Source organism: Martes martes (assembly GCF_963455335.1).
Source record: "Martes martes genome assembly, chromosome: 14".
Taxonomy (NCBI): Eukaryota; Metazoa; Chordata; class Mammalia; order Carnivora; family Mustelidae; genus Martes; species Martes martes.
The window spans coordinates 6348021-6368970 of NC_137902.1; the positions used below are offsets into that span (position 1 = coordinate 6348021).

General features: G+C 40.7%; 1 protein-coding gene across 2 annotated transcripts in view; it reads right to left on the minus strand.

Annotated features, from left to right (window-relative positions):
* Positions 1-18207, minus strand: part of EDRF1 (erythroid differentiation regulatory factor 1) — a 43026-nt gene extending 24819 nt beyond the window's left edge. Inside the window, exons 1-14 of one of the 2 annotated variants that reach the window (XM_080822842.1) lie at positions 17982-18207; positions 16724-16932; positions 15011-15077; positions 14227-14352; positions 13142-13266; positions 12757-12913; positions 9165-9266; positions 8779-8900; positions 7990-8101; positions 5279-5426; positions 5094-5202; positions 4673-4784; positions 2725-2985; positions 277-348 (exon numbers count right to left, since the gene is read on the minus strand). In XM_080822842.1, coding sequence (XP_080678968.1) covers positions 277-348; positions 2725-2985; positions 4673-4784; positions 5094-5202; positions 5279-5426; positions 7990-8101; positions 8779-8900; positions 9165-9266; positions 12757-12913; positions 13142-13266; positions 14227-14352; positions 15011-15077; positions 16724-16932; positions 17982-18089 — 1830 coding nt within the window. In that variant the 5' untranslated portion in view covers positions 18090-18207. The remainder of the gene's footprint in view (positions 1-276; positions 349-2724; positions 2986-4672; positions 4785-5093; positions 5203-5278; positions 5427-7989; positions 8102-8778; positions 8901-9164; positions 9267-12756; positions 12914-13141; positions 13267-14226; positions 14353-15010; positions 15078-16723; positions 16933-17981) is intronic. The other variant, XM_080822841.1, reaches the window with a different exon arrangement.
* Positions 18208-20950: the final 2743 nt, after the last annotated feature.

Consider the following 20950-nt stretch of genomic DNA (forward strand, 5'->3'; position numbering starts at 1 on the left):
TAAAAAAGGAGAAACATTTACCAGACATGTAACTGAAGGTCAACCAGAAACTAAATATAAGGCCCTAAACACGTTTAGGAGAATTTAAATTTTGAAAACAGACTTGAAAAGACTACATTTTACTTGAAACGGTTGGGAAAAACCAATTTTCATTATGCTTAAAGGGGAGAAAAAGAGCAGAATATCATTCAGACTAATGCTTAGACACCAGTAAACAAGCTCTGTATGCCTAGCAAGTACAAGTTTACTGAAAGTGGAGACAAAATTAAGACTCACCTCCAGAACATAACTAAGCACGAGTCTACAGCGCTCTTCTGTGTCATGGCAAACCGGGAACGTGCAACTGGGCTTCAGAAACAAACATTTAAAACGATTAATATGCTGCCCACATGACAAATTCCACAGCTCTCAGCTCCTGGGCATTATTAAAACTCTATGCATCAATAATTTCAAAATTTGCTGTGTATTCAGCTTCGTGAGGTAACTGACACTAAGGTTAATGCCCTGCTTTCACGATAGAAGCAGCCTAAGCATCCACAAAACCTTGCTAATAAAAAGATCGGCCAAAGTAAATGTTAAATTCTTAGTTTTAAAGATAATTCTATTATGACAAAAAAAGCAAGAATGTGAGTAATGTTTTGGATAAATGTATACCTAATCTAATAGGTGAGTTTAATCCCTAATTAGCACTGATACTTCGTAACACGGTTAACAATATCCGCGTAAGTTAACAAGTATCACCAATGGTCTCACTGCATAATTTGTACAATTTATATGCTTCATTACGAGCGGAACCAGTTAACAACCTGTATCTACTAAGTGATCTTATGTGTAAGGGCCTCTGCGAGGCATTTCACTTCCAGTGACTCCCGCGAGGCTGGAATGACTGTTCTCACTATGCATCGAGCACAGATGTTAAGTAACGTGTCCGTGGACCCAGTCATTGAGCTGGAAATGAGGTGCTGAAGCCAGGCTGACTGTAGTTTCCAAAGTGCACTAATAAGGGGAAGCTAACTAGAGACCTGTTTATATGAAAACCAGGGCATTTTTCTGAGTGCTTCAGATATTGATAAAAAAGTGCCATCTCTGTAAAAAACTATAAGCTAACATAGCACTACGTCTTTGTCATCTACCTACTCCATAAATCTAGGGTCTGGTGTTACGATGCAGTTCCCCAAATACACAGAACTTTTGGCTTCAGTAATCTTGTTTATAATCAGAAAAGTTTTGTTTGTTTGTTTTAAATTCCACTGGTGGGGGGTGGGAGTTCAAGCTGAAAGTGCAGGAAAACTCTCAGATGGACAGTTAAGAATTATTCCTGTAGTCATTTAATCAAATATTTCCTTATGTGTCCTTGACATGGGAGACAGAATAATGTCCATACGTACAGGGAGCTTCTGTTTTCATAAAGGGAAACAAACACAAACTTTAGATATAGATTATGATCTCCATGAAGGAGATAAAAATAGGATATGCTCTGGCTAGAGTGGTCAGGGAAGATCTTCAGAAGGAGCAACATTTCCATCAAGATTTAAGGCTTAAAAAAGGCAGCCACGAAAACCTGGGGGACATGGTGAACACAAGCAACAGCACGTGCCTCCCATGGGCATGAGCCAGACAAGCCTGAGGCAGGGAAGAGGCAGTGTGGCTATGGTGAATGCGAGGGGAAAGTGAAGAGTTGAAAAGATAGGCAATGTTTTCGGGTGACAGGGGTGTCCTCTAAAAATCTATCTGGATATTAAGTTTCCATGTGAAAGTTAAACTCAGAGCTTACATTAAGACATTACCTGTATATATGACTGTATTCAGTTCTGGAATAGCCAGAATTTTTTAAGGCTAACTTGGATCTGATCACAGGGAGATAGGACTGGAAAGTAATTAGGATTTAGAAAACTGAAACATAATTCTACCATCTGGAAAGAGACCAACTGGGAAAGAATAGTCAGCACCAGCCACATCAACAGTACTTAAAGGGTAGGAAGTTGTCAGAGTCTATCTGACCTTGACCAGGCCAAAGATGTGTCCAATGTAGCTGATAAGGCCCAGTCACTGTGAAAGTATTGTCCTTGGATAAGGCAACAGCTTCCTCACAAATGGATCAACAAACCAGCCCTGATCTGCTCTTATCCTATGTTCACCAAGCAATCTATACATTGTTTCGCAGTAACCCAGACTCTGAGAATGAACACTCCAGCGAGGAGACAGGAATATACACTGGTCACTGCAAAAGAAAATCTCCTACATAAAAATTAATATATTGATGTGTGGTTTACTCATTGTCTACCGTTGGTCCGCATGTGGATCAGTTATCCTGGGGCAATTATAAAACAGGTTTTAATATTCATAAAGCTAATGATTACTAGCCCCTGGACCATGAAAGATCTACCGAATTTTTTTTTTTTTTAAGAGATTTGAAAGAGAGAGAGAAAGAGAGCAAGGGAGAGGGAGCGAGAGCACATGTGTACACGAGCACACACAAACGGGAGGGGCAGAGGAAGGAGAGAGAATCTGAAGTGGACTCCGCACTGAGCATGGAGCCCGCCATGGGATTCGATCTCAAGACCCTGACATTATGACCTGAACTGAAACCAGGAGTCCGACGCTTAACCAACTGCACCACGCAGGCGCCCCAGTAATGCCATCCTTTGAGATGTTAGCTGTATTCAATTAATAATTGTTTTTAAATTGATAAAACTTTAATACATATAATTTTACCATGCTTACTCGGATTTGATGAATGGATTTGTATTTTTCTGGAACTGACAGTTCTCCAACAGACTTAATAATAGCTACTGCTTTGTTATCGTCTGAGGGATCCGAGCTGGTACTATAGGACCCATTTTCATCGCTGTCTGGCATCTCTTCCTCCTCTTCACTGTAACTTTCATCAGAATTCTCATTTAAAGGAGATTCTGAACTTTCTTCTTTTTTAGGTTCATCTAATTGAAAAAGTTCTGAAAGCATGTAATTGGCTGAAGCAATAATCTTATAAAAAAAAAAGAAATACGTGTGATTGTCATCAAAACTGAACATTCTGAAGTGGAATAAATGTTATACGGTACTAACAAATATTAGGAGGTCAGCAAACAGGCTGTTTCTACACTGTAATACACACAGAACTGTTCTCAAGTCAAAGTTATCAATACCGTGAAGGTTCCCCAGAAAATCTTCATGGGTTATTTATTTCCTGCAATTATTCCATCCCCAGCCCTCTGTCTTAAAAAGAGGTGGCACCTGGAGATACAAGTTTTCACAGGGAGTGTCATAACTAAAATATTAGCAAGACAACTCTCCATATTAACTGAGAAACCAGAATTTCTCTTTACAAGCTATAACTTAATAAGGGTTTGATAAGCAACTAATATTTATTACGTGACCTTTGGTTCTGGGCGGGGGGGATCCCCCACTAGCTTAATGAAGAAAAGTCCGTCCTGGCATTTCTTAAAATTAGCATTTATGTATTATCATTATTTATTCTACTCTATTATCAGTAATTATTTTTGACCACAGACATCTAATAGTTCTAAAACCCTTTTCTAACTTTCACGTAAACTATTCAATTTCTACTAACTGCCACTACCTCATAATCAGCAATTAGGTATTTAAATCAGAAATTATTTTGTTATTTTTCTTCAAAAAGAATTTTCTCATGGTTTGGGATCTAGGATAAACTTTTATATCCAACTGGATGTGCTTACAATTAAAACTAACTTGGATCTTAAAAAAACTGCCTATATGTTCCATGCCTTTCCTAATTCAAATGGAACACAACTAGCATTACACCAAAAAGTAGCTGTCAGGTTCAGACAACTGAGGGAAAGGGTGATGTAAAACTGTGGGGCACAGGACTAAAAGATTATTTTAAGAGATGCTTTATATACTGAGGTATGGAGTGTGAACTTTAGTTATACAACAAAGTGACAACAAGGCCCATTTGTGTAAATCCATTTTTTAAGAAATACTGTAAAATAGTTTTCCATCTTCTAGAAGTGCTAAGAGGAAAAAACACCACCATTGTTAAAATCACATGAGTTCTAAAATTATAGAACAGTGTTATCTGAGAGAAATGTAATGTCAGGCAGCCACATAGGAAATTTTACATTTCTAGTGGCTAAAATATGGAAGGCAAAATCTGGCAAAATTAATTTTAATGTATTGGTTCAGTAACACAAAATATTACCATTTCAACATGCAACCTGTACACCCAACCTTCAAAATCCATGTGTATTTTGCACTTGAAGCACACCTCAATTCCAATTAAGCACACTGTAAGGGCTCAACAGCCACCAGTGGTCACTGGCTACCGTAACGGATAGGGCAGTTCAGACTATGAATTAAGAGGCTTTAAGTCTAGGCAACAGTCTTTCAAAATGCTAGAATATTTTAATTTTTTTTTTATTTTTTCAGAATGCTAGAATTTTTTTTAAAATACTTTTTTTTTTTTTAAGATTTTATTTATTTATTTGACAGACAGATCACAAGTAGGCAGAGAGGAAGGCAGAGAGAGAAGGGAGGAAGCAGGCTCCCTGCTGAGCAGAGAGCCTGATGTGGAGATCGATCCCAGGCTGGGATCATGACCTGAGCCGAAGGCAGAGGCTTTAACCCACTGAGCTACCCAGGCGCCCCCAGAATGCTAGAATATTTTTAAAGAGCATATAAATGTTAATCTTACTTGAGGATGTCTGCTTTTGTCCAACAACTTAACACAATTAAGAAGCAACGTTCTAATAGTCCCGTAGTGTTTCTTATTTTGATTCTTCTTCATCATCATGTTGCAAGCAACCCTAAAAAAAATGTTTATATCAACTTTACACCCATTCCTCATTCTCTGCAAGACTCAAGTATAACCATGCCCTTCTTACCTTCCAATAAAATAAAGAATATAAGAAACTAATATATAAGAAATAATAAGAAAATACTGTATTTTATAATATGGTATTTACTCCCCCCTCCCAAGTTGATTTTGGTACAGCCTGTAAACATATGCACTATATTTTGTTTCTTAAACCTAAGAGGTATTTAAAAGCTTTGATCTGGAATGTGTAGCTGTGCACTTTAAAATTTTCAATAAGATGACTTCTTCAAGCACTCACTTATATAAGAGAATAGCCACCGGCATCGTGAACGGATTTTGGTACTTGTCTTCAGTTTCTTCACAAAGAGTAGTGAGGTCATAAAGCTTCACTATATCACTGCCACTTGCTGAAAAGGAAAACAAACTTTAGTTTACCAGGACCACTCCAATCAATTATTATTTTTTATTCAAGAAGGAATTTACCTTTAAACAACCAATAGGTATGTCCCTCTTTCGTACAGTTAGATTTTAGAAACGATAAAATATTCTGTGCAATGTCTTTTATGACTTTTGTAGAAAAGTTTGAGTTTTCCAAATTGGGAATCTCTTCGGTTTTTATCATTTCATACTTCTGTAAAACACAGACAGAATGCAGCTTCAGAGAAAACCTAGGCAGCAACCCTTCCCTTATTAAGAAGGAACCAAACATATAAACCCTGCCATCAGAGATCTGTGCAGCCCCAAAGAGCTTAAACCGCTGGTTTTTGATCTTTTTATTGCTTCAACATTCCAAAGGAATGTGACCCACCTGTCAGCAATGCTGTCAGCTTACCACAGGAACAAGTCTCAAGAGAGAATCACCACCAATTTGAAATCACAAATTTAGGCACGATCCTGCTTCTGTTCTCATGTAGAACAGCTCATAGCATGCAATTCCTTCTGTTCTACCTGGTGGTTTTCACCTGGGAGGGTGGCAGAGGAAGGCAGACTTCATCCAGCTGCTTTCCCCCAGACACTAGACTCACTGGGCACTTCTCCCCAGTAGACACGACTCTTCCCTTGAGCTCTTCTCTTCCCCTGAGCTACGGACTTGACTCCTTTCCAGAAACAGAACCAGGCACTGGAGGCAGCAACAAGAGTAGAGGCCACAGGGACACCACTGCCACTACTCTTAAAATACTTCCACATTTTTTTTTCTCGTTTGTCTTCTGTTCACACTTCCTTAAATGTCTCTTATCGCATTTTCTGAAAACTCTAAAAAACTCCAAATGGATTGGAAAATAAGACCAAATAGTCTCCTAAGGTTGGTTTTCATCCTTGTTGGTTCATCTAAAGCCCCGCATCTTAATTCCTTCCTTAAAACACTCCTCTCCTGGATTTTATACTGCACTGTTCAGGTCCCCCTCCCCTTTCACCCACACGGGGAAAGGCTCCAGCATTTGAGTTGAATAGATTTCCACGGTGATGGCGTCCAACAGTACCTGGGGAGACGGCACTCAGGTTACTTCTCTAAGCCCGTCTTCTCCAAAGCCTGCAACTTCAAAATCCTCACAGGGACATTTCAGTGCTTTCCTCAAATGGAACACGTGATGAAGACAGACCACCTTCCCTGCCTAAACCATTTCCATGTCCCCATCTCAGGCAATGATACCACCGCTATTCTAGACCCTGAGCCCTGGAATTCCCTGTAATGCCACCACCCCCTCCGGCCACAGCCTCTCATTAAATGCTGCTGTTTAGGGTAATAGTACAAAAGTGTTTCCCAACTACCAGGGCAAATCAGAATCTACAAAGCTTTTTCCTTTTTTAATTTTCTTTGATAGATACATAGATCCCACCTATCCTGATATACTAGGAAGCCAAGCCAACTGTTTTTTTGTTTTTGTTTTTTTTTTTTTAAGAGAACACGAGTGATTCTGATAAACACTGAAGGTTTAGAATCACTGGGTTGGAGTACAATGGTTAGAAGCACCGCCTCAGCGAGATACAGGTTTAAATACTGGCCCCACCACTTACTAGCAATGTAGCCCTGGGTGACTCACTTGAGCTCCCTGGTCTTCAAGCTACCCTCTTTATCAAAAGGGAATACTGGTATTCCAGCAGCTAAGAAGATCAAGTAAGTAATGCATGTAAAGCACTTAGCAAAGTTATCTGGAACAAAACAAGCACTCCGTAAGTGCTAGCTCCTCCTTCTTATCATTGTCAATTCTTAGTATTTCCTCTGCAGTTTAAGTCCATCAAGTTACACAAGTAGAGCAAGGCCCTCCCCAGGCTTCTTGTCTCAGAGCCCTCCATGCCTGTCCAGATGACCAACTGAACTAAGCCCACACTCTTTAGCTCAGCACCCTGGACTGAGCTATTTGACTCCATGAGCTATCCTGGACTCTGCATTATTTGACCTCGGCTTTTCTCATCTATTTGCTCTTCTGTCACATGAATCCCGTGTCCCTAGCTGCATTTGTTATCAATCCCTTCATTTACTTAAACTAGTCTTCTAACATTCATCCCTTGCTTTCAGAGAGTCTATCATTCAAGATTCGGTTGAGAGACCGCTACTTCCAAAAGTCTCTACAGATTAAAACAAAAGTGATCGCACCTTCCCTGACCACCCAGATTTCCATGGCTGTCCTGCCCTTCTAACAGATGGTCTCCTATCTTTCTCTTTGCACCATTATTTCCCACTAGTATTTTACCTTTCTGGGTAGTGACCAAACTTTATTCTTTGTTTTTCCCCAACACTTATAATGAAGATAAAGTGCCTCATGACTAGAACAAGCTCATTAACAACACGCTATGTAAGCTATCAACTTCACACATTATTGTTGTAGCCTTCCCCTAAGACTGCATATCCGGAGTAGATATTCGGATACTGAACAGACACCTCCACTGTAGAGACATTTTTAAGTAATTAATTGCTATAAATGCGTGGCATTAAAATCAAAGTTCTGTGGCTACAAATGTAGGTTGCAGTGTATTTATGACCTTCCTACAAATTACCTATACAACTATACTCCCATAATATCTAGAATTCTGGTATCACCAACTCAAATGTGGAATCATTCAAATTTTCAGTTTATTCACAGCAATCTTCCTTGTTAAAAAGACAGCCTAGTCTTTAAGGTCCTCAAGAGGTACTCTCTGCACTGAGTTACATTTGGGAGAAAATTAGAAAAGTCACACCGCAGCTTACTTACCTGTACAATTCCATTTACGTGAAAACACATCACAAGTTCTGGTACGTTGCATATCAAGTTGTCCAACCAATAGTCAATCCCAGTTAGCACGTTAATTGGTTTGTTGTTGTCCCTAAAAATGCACATTTCCGGTGTTACTCAGTTTAAGATGTTCCGCAATAAACCATCTGAGACTTATTTCCACCATTTGACCAATTTAACCTATTCTCCCCAGGTGAAAAATGGCATACACACCTTCTGATGAGATATGCACACGTAACACATAGCTCATGTGGTGTGTTCTCCACCATGTTTCCATAAGTTCTGCTTGCGTTTCTAACTGGACTCCATACGAGTTCTCAGTAGGAGTAGAAGTGGGAGAGATTACCGTGAGCCCACTGCCTGCTCCTCACACAACCGAAGGTGAAGGACTGACCATGTGTGCTCACACTGGCCCACACCAACACGTACAGCTAGAGCACTAAAGCAGCAAGTGCTCACAGTCAGTTAACAGGAAGCTGGTAAACCATCCCCTTAACTAGTTAAATTCTATTATATTCTCACACATTGTGAATTCCGACACAAGATTAAGCCAGTACAACAGATCTCTGACTCCATTCATTAAGGACATGAATGAAAACCCAACCTCAGGGCTTTCAGCATTTGCTAACAGCCCCTTCCTCACTCCTGCCCGGATTCAATTCATGGGGCAAGGAGAAAGGTGAAAAACCCAGGTGATGATTAACAGATTAACAGATTAAGTGAAAGCAGATAAAACAATGACTCTAAAGAAATACCATTCTGGTTTACCTGAGACGTAAGCTGACTGCTGGATACCTGCCTCCTCCAAATATAGGCATGTTGGAGCCAACTAACATATGTATATCTTCAAATGTCCATAAGATATTCCGAACAAAATCATTTTTAAGACCCTTTGATTAAAAATAAAATAAGAGAGGTTACCATGTAATATACAGGAGATCCATAATTTCCCCCCACGATTCACAGAAATTCTAGAAAAAGGTAAGACAAAGAAGACAAAGTAAATTAAAGTCACAGAGCTATAAGATCACAGAGATGTTTAGAAAGTGATTTTCAGGATCAAGTGGACTTTTCTTCCCTACAAGTCCTAGCTTTTAAATGACAAAGCAGACTGGGGATCAGGTGTCCCAATTTGGACACCACAGAAAGCGTACCTGACTGTTCTCCCCGTCATTGAATAAAGTAGTCAGGTTTTGTTCTTTGGGCGCTGAGGCCACATGCCCCACTATGTATGAGGGTTCAAGAGGCTCACTTCCCTGTGAAAAGTGCAAGGATAAGGAGTGACTCTACTGCCGTAATTTCTCACAAATGGCCTACTTTTCAAGAGTATCCCCTAAACATTCAAAGCATAAACCTCAAATCTACTTTTGTGAATTTAGGGCTAATGTGCAAATCATGAACTCTCATCACCGTGTGGATTACTTCAGCTCTTAATTATAACTATTCTAATAAGCTAATCACATTTAGATCTTACTCAAATAAAAAAGATTAAAGATTTTATTTTTAAGCTTTCAAAGTTTTGATTTTTTTTTTCTTTTTTGGCTAAATCTGAATACCACTGCTATTTCAGCCCATGCCATCTCTACTGAATTAAAAAATTTCTAAGACATCTCAGCCATATTTTTTATTTTTCCTATATTTTTAAAGACTTTATTTTAAAGTACTCTCTACACCCAACATGGGGCTCGAACTTTCAAACCCAAGATCAAGAGTCACACGCTCTACTGACTGAGCCAGCCGGGCACACCCAGCCGTATTATTCTTGAGACATCGGTCATCATAGCAGCCCCGAGGTCTGCCATTGTCCGACATGGGCTTCACAGAACACTAGTCCTTGGGGCACTTGGTGAAGACCTTCCAGAGGAAACCCACTGTTCACTACAGGCTTGCTTTTGGACAGTAACAATGCTTATTACATTTTAAAAAGAGCCTCTAAAAGGTTCTGTAAGAGAAAAATCAACTTCTCCTCTGTAAAATCCAATGTTCTCAAATTTATTTAATCTCAGAACACGTTTTATCCTTAATACATTCTGTGGAATATATTCTAGAAAGCACTTAAGGAAGGGAACCTTTGACAATGGGTAAACTCAGTGTACCACTCAAATTTCCAACCATTAGGGACAGTTGCCTTAAGAAACATCACTTTATGCTGTGAAGCAGGTAAACCTGGCGATTCACAGGCCTGTACCCCTGGGGCTAATAATACCCTATATGTTTATTAACAAAAAATTATTTAAATTAAAAAAAAAAAAGAAACATCACTTTAAACCTTTAATCCCAAGATCGGTATGTGTGTGTGCACATGTGCACAGTTAATTCCATACATCTCTTACTTCCCAACCTCTGCACATATTAACAGGCTCAGCCCCTGCCTGTGAAGTGAGCAGGTCGACTGCAAGTATGGTGAGGGTGGGGGTGGGGGAGATCTTCAGTGCTTTTGCTGTCTTGTAGTCTCCTTAAAGAGTCCCACTAGAACTCCAAGCTTTTTTATTTTATTTCTTTGTACGGACAAGGTATCAACCTGTGGACCAAATCCCCAAACTGTATTTGTGAGGTAGCAGCTTTAGCGAGTCTGGGCTCTGGGTCACAATGTTCTCAATAAAAGTCCGGCTCCAAGGCCAACCACAGACATCTACCGAAACTCTGCTGCTGCTTAACACTAGTTGCCTCAAACTAGCAAGGTTAGTTTTGGGAATAAGAATTCATGAGGTAAGAGTGCACAACAATCTCCAAATCGGAAATGCAGGCAGTATAATGTTATATAAAATACTCCATCAAAGAAGATTTTTTTTTTATGGCAGGCTAGTTCTGCTTAGGACCATGGCCATCGTTCTGACAACCTCACTGCTTACAAGGCCCTTCTAGACACGTGGGAGTGCATGGATGCAGTGGAGTACTGCTGTCAGAACAGGGCCCTGAAGTCTGGAAGCTCAGGGTGTAAATCCTCAGATGTCCCCAGTGGTGGGACCATGAGCAAACATCTACTCTTTATGAACTTCAGTTTACTTATAAAATGGTACTATCAACACTGAATACATATACAGCCCCAAGGATGAAAACAAACATATACGTACACATATACACATACACGGCTTAAAGTACGTGGCATAAAAGGGATTAAATAGACGCCAGCTTACTTCCTCCGCATACAATTCTACAGATTCTCAAAAGCCTCCGTGATTTTTCATAGTAAGTACTAAACAAGGTAGGAACAGAATAATAAGGCTGGGAGATGAGCAGATAGATGGCAGGAGATTTGTATTTCTGTTATGTGGTCTTTTTGTAATACGTGGGTTTTGAAGTCAAGGAATACTAAATAAATTTTTAAAAACTCCATTAGTGCAATATAATCACATACAGGGAAGTGCATAAAATAAATCATACACAGTAAAATGACTAATTACAAAGCAAATTATCCATGTAATCATCACCCAGGTCATGACACTGGACCGCGCTAGCACCCAGCACCCATGCCCCTTCGTATTCTCACAACACCCACCCCTCCTGGAGGTGAGCACTCTGTGAACCTGCACAGTAATTACTTCCTTCTTTTTCACTACAGCTTTCCTAACTTGGGAAAAAATTTAAATTCATCACATAGCTTAATGAGCTTTCTCTATCTTAAAACCTACTAAAACTAAAATCAAGTTAAATGCATTTGCCTCCTGTAACCCTACAGTTTGTGAGGACAGCAACAATCTGGACAAATAATGTTCAATATGTGAGAACACACAGCTAGAGGAAAAACACAATTAACCAAAGATCTTATTTTTATCTTCGACTTTGTCAATATGTTTTCCTAAAAACAGACATGCATAAATTTACATAGATTCAGTTACTTTACTCTTTGATAGACACAGTAAAGACAAAAACTAAACAAGAAATAAGAAAAAGACCAAGAATACAAGAGACAAAACAGATATACTACTCCTCCTTCCTTTCTAAAAACTTTACAATATTAATGTGGGTTAAGTCTCAGGAACTTCATCCAGAAAATCTTAAGGGCAATTTTAGGCTTAACAATCAAAAAATTAAGGTAAGAAGGTCAGTATTAAGTTACAAACAGGCCTGTGAGTCTCAGTATTTGATAGGCATTCACTGTAAGTCTAAAGCTTAAAATAGTTTTTTTTTTTTTTTGAGATTTTAAAAAATTTATTTATTTATTTATTTGACAGAGAGACAGAGAGAGAGATCACAAGTAGGCAAGCAGAGAGAGGGCGGAAGCAGACTCCCCGCTGAGCAGAGAGCCCGATGCAGGGCTCAATCCCAGGACCCTGGGATCATGACCCGAGCTGAAGGCAGAGGCTTTAACCCACTGAGCCACCCAGGCGCCCCTAAAATAGTTTCTATCACTGTATTATATAATAGTTTTATGACTCCAAGGAGATAATCAGTATTGATAAGAGGCATTAAATAGACACTAGACACTAGAGCTTATTAAAAAAGCTTATTAAAAAGACACCATAGACCTGGTGTTTTAATGACACCTATGGTGTCATTAAATAGACACCATAGACCAATGTGTTTACACAGGTAAGCTATTTTGAATGCCAGTAAAAATCTTTAAATACTTCAAATTAATTTTAAAAACGTTATCTAGCTATTCATAATATTTTTTTACAAATCCTATTTTGAAAACTTTTAAAAAAGTATTCTTGACTCCTGTTCTTCCATTTTTATTAACAAGATCATTTGTTTTGTCTTCTTAAATGAGTTTACTGAATTAACATCTAAGTACTAACTAACCTGACTGGAAGCACTGGGGTCTTCAGAAACTGAAGAAGGCATTTCAAAGGGGGCGGGCCACGAAGCCCCGTCCGAATCATTTGTCTGATCTGAACTGGATGATTCCTGCTGTTCTGCAGCAGATGGGACGGGCTGAGCGGCTCCATCACCATTGATACTGGCCAAACCAGAAATAAAAACATCACATTGTTACTAAAGTTAACTTTATGTGACAGTCTACCAGTTTTTTAAAGCTAAATTCCATATCAACCATAAATCTTATTTTAAAAAGGAACAGAAGGCATTGAAATATCAATAGTTACACAACTTACTTTTACTAGCTTAAAATTCAATTTCAGAATAGAATTTCATCTTCCTAAAGATAGAAAATAAAGTAGCCAAGTACCTGTAATATAAAAACTTGGAAAGAATAGCTTTCTGATACCAGTGTTCTTTGCTTTTCTTCTTCCTCTGCCACTTCTGATCAATGAGTCTTTGATAAAACTCTTTCAGCCATGTCCAATCACCAGTCTGAGTAACAAAAGAAAACGATAAATACAACAAACCTGTAATCAAAACATTTGTTACCCTTTTACAAAAAATACTCTATTTTTAAAATACTATTTCATAAACACATACTCAAACACTATCTTTCTTGACTTAATCCCTATCACCTCCTTAGGGAAAGCTGTCTTCCTCTTCTCCTTGAGCCAGGCTAAGAGAAGTGGTTTTTCTTTCTACCATGTTCCTTGGCACCTGGAAGAAGCTCCAGTATGCATATCATATTGAAATTATCTGTGTGTGTTTATAACGCCAAAACTGTAAGCTGCCAGGAAAGAAGGACTTGTGATTTACTCATTGTCACATCCCAAGAACTTGACCAGTGACAAGCATACATACACCCTGATCTGCCAACAGTCCCCAGTCAGAGTACAGAAATGGAGAGTAAGCCTTGAGACACTGAAACGTTGTTGTTAACACTTTTCAAAAAGTATCCATCACCAACATACGGTGGGGAGGGGAGTGGGGAAGTCATTTACCAAAATACAGTTTGAGAAGTTCTGCTTTAAGTGAACCAATTAATACTAATAACCATGTATTCATAGGAATTATTTCTAACATTTTTCACATTTCCTGGCAGTTATGTTTCAAGAGAATCTCTTTAATGGAGACACCAAAGAATTTTTCAAAAAATTCAGCTAAAAAATCCTCTAAGATTTCTGATTTTTCACAACTTTCTCCGTTGGCTTCATCCTTTTCTTTGCAAGAATCCTGGCTGTTGGTTATAAATAAAATAAGTTTCTTCCCTATTCACTCTGTTTTCTATTTTTTTTAATTAAAATTTCTTTATATTCCACGAACCATCTCATTTCTCAGTTGCTGAACTGCTGAACCACGTTTCCGCTTCAGTCTTTCTTTGAAATGGTATTTCTAGTCCCCTTAAGTTGTTAACAGTGCTTAAATGGTTGTTTTTCCACCACAAGTTATTACCTGAGATGATCTCATGAAGAGTTCCTGAATATCTAACTCATCGAGTAAGAGAGTCCTTCCTATGCGGTGGACGGCCATGCTTACATGGGACTTGCTGTAGGGAATCTTCAGCAGCTTTTTTATGTTCTTTAAAAAATTAAGAGGAAAAACAGTTTAAAAAGACCTTTTTAGTGTGACCTGAACTCTTTCAAATTTTAACTTCATTCAATTTTAAAGCGTAAGAAACTTTATTTTCCTAAGGTTATATAAACTACTGTACACAAAGAGCTAAACACAAACACATGGGAGACGAACCTTTAAAACCAGAATCACTTACACTTTAGCAGTCATCCTATTTTAATGTAAATGGTGGGCAAACATTTATTTTTACAAAATGGAATTTCCTAAAGTTAAGTGTGTACAGGTCACTTTTGCACTGACCTAGGCTTTTAGCGTATCAGATAAAACTGACCAACTAAGGAGCAATAGATTTTGCCTTAAGTATCATTTCTAATTCTCAACTGGTAACATTATAGAAATCATCCCAAACATTTCAATGACTTGTAATTGCTATTATTAAAACACAACCACCGATATTAATTACTATCACTGCCTGTGTTTTGGGTGTCACTCCTTCCTTTTTGAAAGGAGATGTGGAAGAATGTTACTTTTTAACACAAAAGGTATTTGATCATCAAACAGTTGTATCTTATTTCATCAGCAATTTTTCAAGACTACAGAACAGAGAACGTTATAAATCCCTAACATAAACACCGCAAGTACATTCTTCAATAAGCACACTTACTTCAGAGTCAGAGACAACGTCCACATCATTTCCCACAGAATCAATAAAGTCGTATGCCATACCAAAGCTAATGAAGGGAACAAAGGCCACAAAGGTCATGCTCGTGACGAAACAAGTAGAGTTTATAAGAGAATACACTATTCCATCACCTCCAGGATACCCATTTTCCACATTCTTATATCTCTGCAATCAATATGCCTATCAACATTAGAACTGAAGTTTTTCCTTCTTCATGGTTACAAGATTTAAATCAATCACATCTTTAATTTGATAAAACACGGTAATAATCATTAGAAGCAATTAATAGGAAGCATCTAGAATAAAAAAATTAACAATTACTTTCTTTTTTTGTAATTACAAATCCCCCAAAAAAATCTCCGAGAGAAATCAGTTTAAGATATTATACTTTTTAGGTGAAGAGATAAGAAAAATATAAGTAGAAACATTTATCAGGATTTTAGTCTCTAGGACTGTGTTGCTAGTTCATATACTACAGTTTTAGGGGAAAAGAAGAACATGACCTCAATTCAGCCCGAAGGAGAAAAGAAAAAAAATGTTGTGTCAGGTGCCACGTGAGGCACGTCTACAATCTCTAAGCCTGAAAAGCAGCTGATGTCACCATTTTCCAGTCAGTAAATGGCAGAGGATCAGAACACTTACTTAGGACTGCCTCACTTCAAAGCATGCTCTGATGACTGACCATGCAGGCTAAGCAAGTTACTTAGCCTTTCTAAGTCTCAGTTCTCCCATGTGGAAAATTAGTTAACAGAACCTAACTCAAAGGGTTGTTGTGAAAAGTCAATGAGACAAACATATAAAGTACTTGGCACATGTTTGCACATGGTCAATTAAACTAAAATTTAAATGACTTTATAATTTTTAATTTAGTTGACTGATAACTGATTAAGCCATTCTTCTAAAAGAAAATATTTGGACTATCTCCGACTTTTTGCTGGTATAAATAATGCTACAAACAACATTATGCAAATATAATTTTTACCTTTGGAAGCACTAGGATAATCTCTAAGCTACTAACTCATTAGCTTTTAACGTATTTATGGCTCTTGCTAGGTTATGTGGACATATTTTAGGTTCAGTTATACAGAGGGAAAAAAAGAGTGTCCTACACATTAAATCGTCTACAAGAATATGAATGTTAGTATATTCTTCTCTATAAGAACCCAGGCCACTCTCTCACACTTAAATACCACCAGCAGAACTTCCAGCAACTGTCTCAGCAAGTGTCAAAGTCAAGGGTGGTGTAAGTCACCGAAAAATGCTCAGTTTCTGTATCAGGCTTTTTCAGATGAAATCATCCACCACCATTTCATGAAAAACTCTACAGGGCAGATTCAGTAGTGTTAAGGGTTCTCCTCCTCCTGTGCCACCCCGATTCTTTGTATTCATATACTCAAAAGGTACCCTGATTGGCTAAAAATAAAACAGCTGATTGAATTTAAATGGTCAAAACTCAGCTTTGTTAATAACAGGCTGCAGACCTGAAAGAAGCACATGCACCTGACGCCTTCGCATGAGAATACAATCCCACTGCGGGGAGGGACTTTGAAAGTCCCTTTGAAAGTCTTTTTCTCAAAAGAAATCTCACCAAGATGGTGAGCATTACAACTTAAACCAAAAAAGCAACATCAGAGTCTGAGGGCTGGCAGGGGGGCTGTTGAGAGACAGGAAAAAATGTCACTGATGGACATTTACCTTGAAAATGGCTTGCTTTTCTTACTATTGCCAAGAATGGTAGTTCCTGCCGGCCCTAGTTTGGCACTCTCTCTTAACCAGTTGGCAGGTGGGAGTTTCAAGTCTGTTTTCTCTTCAAGGCGTGCAAATGCTGTTCGAGGAGGGGCAGAAGAGTATTTCACCACAGCTCGGCTCTTCACTTCATTGCCTCCAAGAAATAAAGCTGATCCCTAATTAACACATTGAACGAAACTTTAATAACACTGCTAGAAATTAAAAATACCACCTTTATAAAAAGAAAAAAAAAACCCCACCACACATCAGGCTTCACAAGAATATATGCCACACCCTTCCAACAGCAATAAACTCAAGCACACACTGTCACATTTACTTAGCTCTTTTTCACACAATTTCAAAGAAAAACGTGAGTCAGGAAGTACAATGGTTATGGTGATCAGCTAAGACAGTGGACACGCAAAAGCCAAGGACAGTCCATAGAATCCCATTAACAAAATGCAAAATTTGGTAAAAGCCTCTGTTATTAAAGATGTACTATTGTAATTTCAGTAACATATCATTTAGAAAGTCTTTTGTGGTAGGATATCTGCGGCGTTTTTGTTTCTGTTTTTTTAAGCAACCTCTGCGCCCAACGTGCGGCTTGAACTCACGACCGAGAATCCTTCGTTCCACTAACTCAGCCAGCCAGGCGCCCCCGGGGCTTTCCTGTTTTCAAGCAAACGTTTCGGAGTTGATTCGCTGGGTCATTACACACTCTTGAGCCTCTGCCTTCACGGGAAGGCGCTGGAGGCGCCTCACACTCCTCACTTGCACACCCCCGAGCAAGCTCAGTGTGCGAGTTCACGATCTTAGCCTTTCCCTCAGTCCCTTCTCGGCCCGGCAAATACTATGAACCCTTCAAGGGTTACCTCGACCCCGTTTCGCCGGGCGCCCCCCGGCACCCGCTCTCTTCCCTGCAGCTCTGCACGACTGGGCCACACTGTGGAACCACGTACTCCCGCTCCTTGACGGCCGAGGTCGTGCCTAACTTGCCCGTCGGTTATAACCGAGTGGGAAGCCAGAACCGCTTTTGAGACGAGTGACTTGGATGCAAATACCCGACCGCCAGGTCACAGACACGGGGGCTTCCACTCCGGCTGGCGGACTGTCCGGGAGACGCACACAAGGCACCAGCAGCCTCCGGGAACCGTAACATGCCGCCCTCGCGGAGCGGGCCCGCAGCCCCCGGAGCCCTGCAGGTCCAGCCCCAGGACCGACTCACCTGTGCAGAAGGTTCCTCGGATTCTCCCTGGGACAGGAGGCTGAGCCCTTCCCGAGCAGCGGCCCCGGCCGGCGGAGACTCCGCTCCACCCTCCTTGGAGTCCCCCATCACCTCGGCCCAGGGCAGGCGAGGCGGAACGGGATGCGAGGAGGCGCGACAGAAACCGGGCCCAGCGGCGCCGCAGCACAGCGAAGCAAGCGCCAGGGACGCCCCCGCTCACTGAACTTCCGGTCTCTGACCGGAAGGAGTCGCGGTGACGCGCCCAAATCTCGCGATCTTTGTGCCAGAGGCCCAGCCCCGTCTTCCCGGGTGGAAGAAGCCACGTTCGCGGCGGGGGCAGGAGGTGTAGTGCGCCTGCGCCTGTGGGAGCCTCCTCAGGGGACCACGTCTCGCGGTAGCTGATTCCCAGGCTCCACCCCTTGCACGTCTCTAGCCTTTGTGGGCAAACAGTTCTGGCGACCTGGGCTCCGGGATGTCGGCTTCGGCGAGGTTGTCGCAGCGCGGGCGGGGAAGTACCGCACGCAGTCTCGTAACCAGCCGTTCCAGTAAAATAGAGTAGCGAGGTGTTAGCGCTCCTGCCTCCGCGGCCTTCCGTGCCCCCACCGGCTTACAGACGGGCTCACAGCCCCAGGAAGGGAGAGATCAGGGGCCCAGGTGAGGGGCGGTGCAGACTCCGGCGCGCCCCGGCTTGGCGTCCTGCTCGCGCATCACAAAGCGGGTTTGGGCCCGTGGGCCCGAGGGTCAGACTGGTGGCCTTCCGCCTTTACGGAACCGACGCGTTTCGAAGGCGGTCGCACCTCCACAGGGTTTTTCAAGGTGCCGCGTTTGCCTAGTGACTCGGGAAGCACGGGCGGAAAGGCTGCCAACTTGTGAGGCCCCAGGGAGCTAGCAAGGGGCTCTCTGGGTGGCCCTGGGGCTTGTCCAGCGTTAACGTGCGCGGGAAACACCTGGAGATCTAGTGGACATGCGCCTTCTGACTCAGTAGGTCTGGGATGGACCTGAGAGTCTGCATTTCCAACAGACTTCCAGGAGATGATGCCAGTGCTTCGAGTAGTCTGGACGTAGAGGAACGGCCAGCGCCATGTGAAAGCTTGGGAGACGCTAGGATCTCTTCTGCTCAGAATCCTCATCTACTGCCATATCAAGCATAAATGCAGCCACATCCTTCATAAAAACTTGCTTTGTTTTGTGGCAAAACATTGGAAACCTTTTGAAAAATTAATTCTGCCTTGCAGTGTTTGGCTATCTCAACTTGTAACTTACATTGGGCTCTGATAACTATGTGCATAGTCACACGTCCTTGTGACATCCTTGTGACTGAGGAAGCTCGATTTGCAATTTGTTTTCAAATGTAACGAAACGTTCTTATGAATTATATTTAACAATGAATTATACATAATAGTACATTTTGTAGACACTTCAACGTGTATTGATTTTGGTAGTTATCATTTTTTATATTTTGTAAAGTCCTTTTTTTGCAAGGCAATACATTTATTGTAGTAAAAAAAATGAACTCAAGTTATCTAGCATTAGGAAGATGATTAAGTCTTTTTTGGTATAGAGTACCTTTTTTTTTTCCTTTAAAGATTTTATTTATTTATTTGACAGGGAGAGATTACAAGTAGACAGAGAGAGGGGAGGAAACAGTCTCCCTGCTGAGCAGAGAGCCCAACGTGGGGCTCCATCCGAGGACCCTGGGATCATGACCTGAGCGGAAGGCAGAGGCTTTAACCCACTGAGCTACCCAGGCGCCCCTGGTATAGAGTACCATTAACTTGTGCAACTATTAACTTCTTTTTCAGAAATGTTCAAGAACATTTCAGTTGTACATATGATGTTAAATGATAAAAATTTAAAAAGCAAATATGTATTATGATCCTAATTTTTAAAGAATATCTTTTGCCTGTGTCTATGTCCATAAAAAGTCTCTGAGTGGTAAGATGAAGTGATTTAAAATTAATTCTTCAAAGTTTAGTTTTCCATTTTTCTTTCTGATTATGCATTATTTTATCATAAAACATAATTTTTATTAAACTTATAATTTTTTGTAAGAAGGGATTTTCTGAGGTATCAGTAATTCTTTTTTTCAGGACTCAAATACATTGCAGGCTTCCTGAGAAGCAGGTTCCTGAACCCTTCCTTGGTGATGTTGCTTAGTGGGAAAATGTGCCGGAAATGGCCTGTGAAAAGGCAGAGAGGGGGTGCCTGGGTGGCTCAGTTGGTGAAGCATCTGACTCTTGATTTCAGTGGCTCAGGTTATGATCTCAGGATTGTGATCTCAAGCCCCATGTAGAACTCCTCATTCAGCATGGAGTCTGCTTGAGAGTCTCTCTCCCCTCTGCTCCTTCCCCCCAACCCTCACATTTTCTCTCTCTCTCTCAAATAAATATTTTAAACAGAAGAAAAAGAAAGAAGCAAAGGAAGAAAGCAAGAAAGAAAGGGCAGAGAGGAGTGAAAGAGAGCCAGAAATGCAGCATAGAAAAAGAGGTCAGCTACAGAAAGGGTCCTGGGGCAGAGAGGGTCTTCAGGGTAGGGAGGTTACCAGTGACTCCCAGGACCTGAGGGGAGACTGGTTTTTCCTGAGGCCGCTCCCAGGACTAGAACCAGCAAAGTATAGACAGTAATGGAGGGGGATTCCTGAAGGCAAGAGAAACCGGGTACCTCTGAGTTACAGAGAGTTGATCCATTCTTCTAACCAAGTGCTTGTTAATTGCTCTCTTTTCTTCTGTACACACTTTTAAGTGCTGTGTGTGTGTGTGAGAGAGAGAGAGAGAGAGAGAGATAGTGAGTTATCATTGTTTCTGATGTAAGTGATTGAAATTTAATGTTGTGGGTAACATGGATCATTACTTCAGAATTTCACATTTCAAGAAGCTTATTTATGTTTCTTTTTGTATGGTATCAATGTCTGCCCTCTGCCTCCTTCCCTGTCCCGCTGCTTCCTGCCGCTCAGGATGTGCTCCATCACC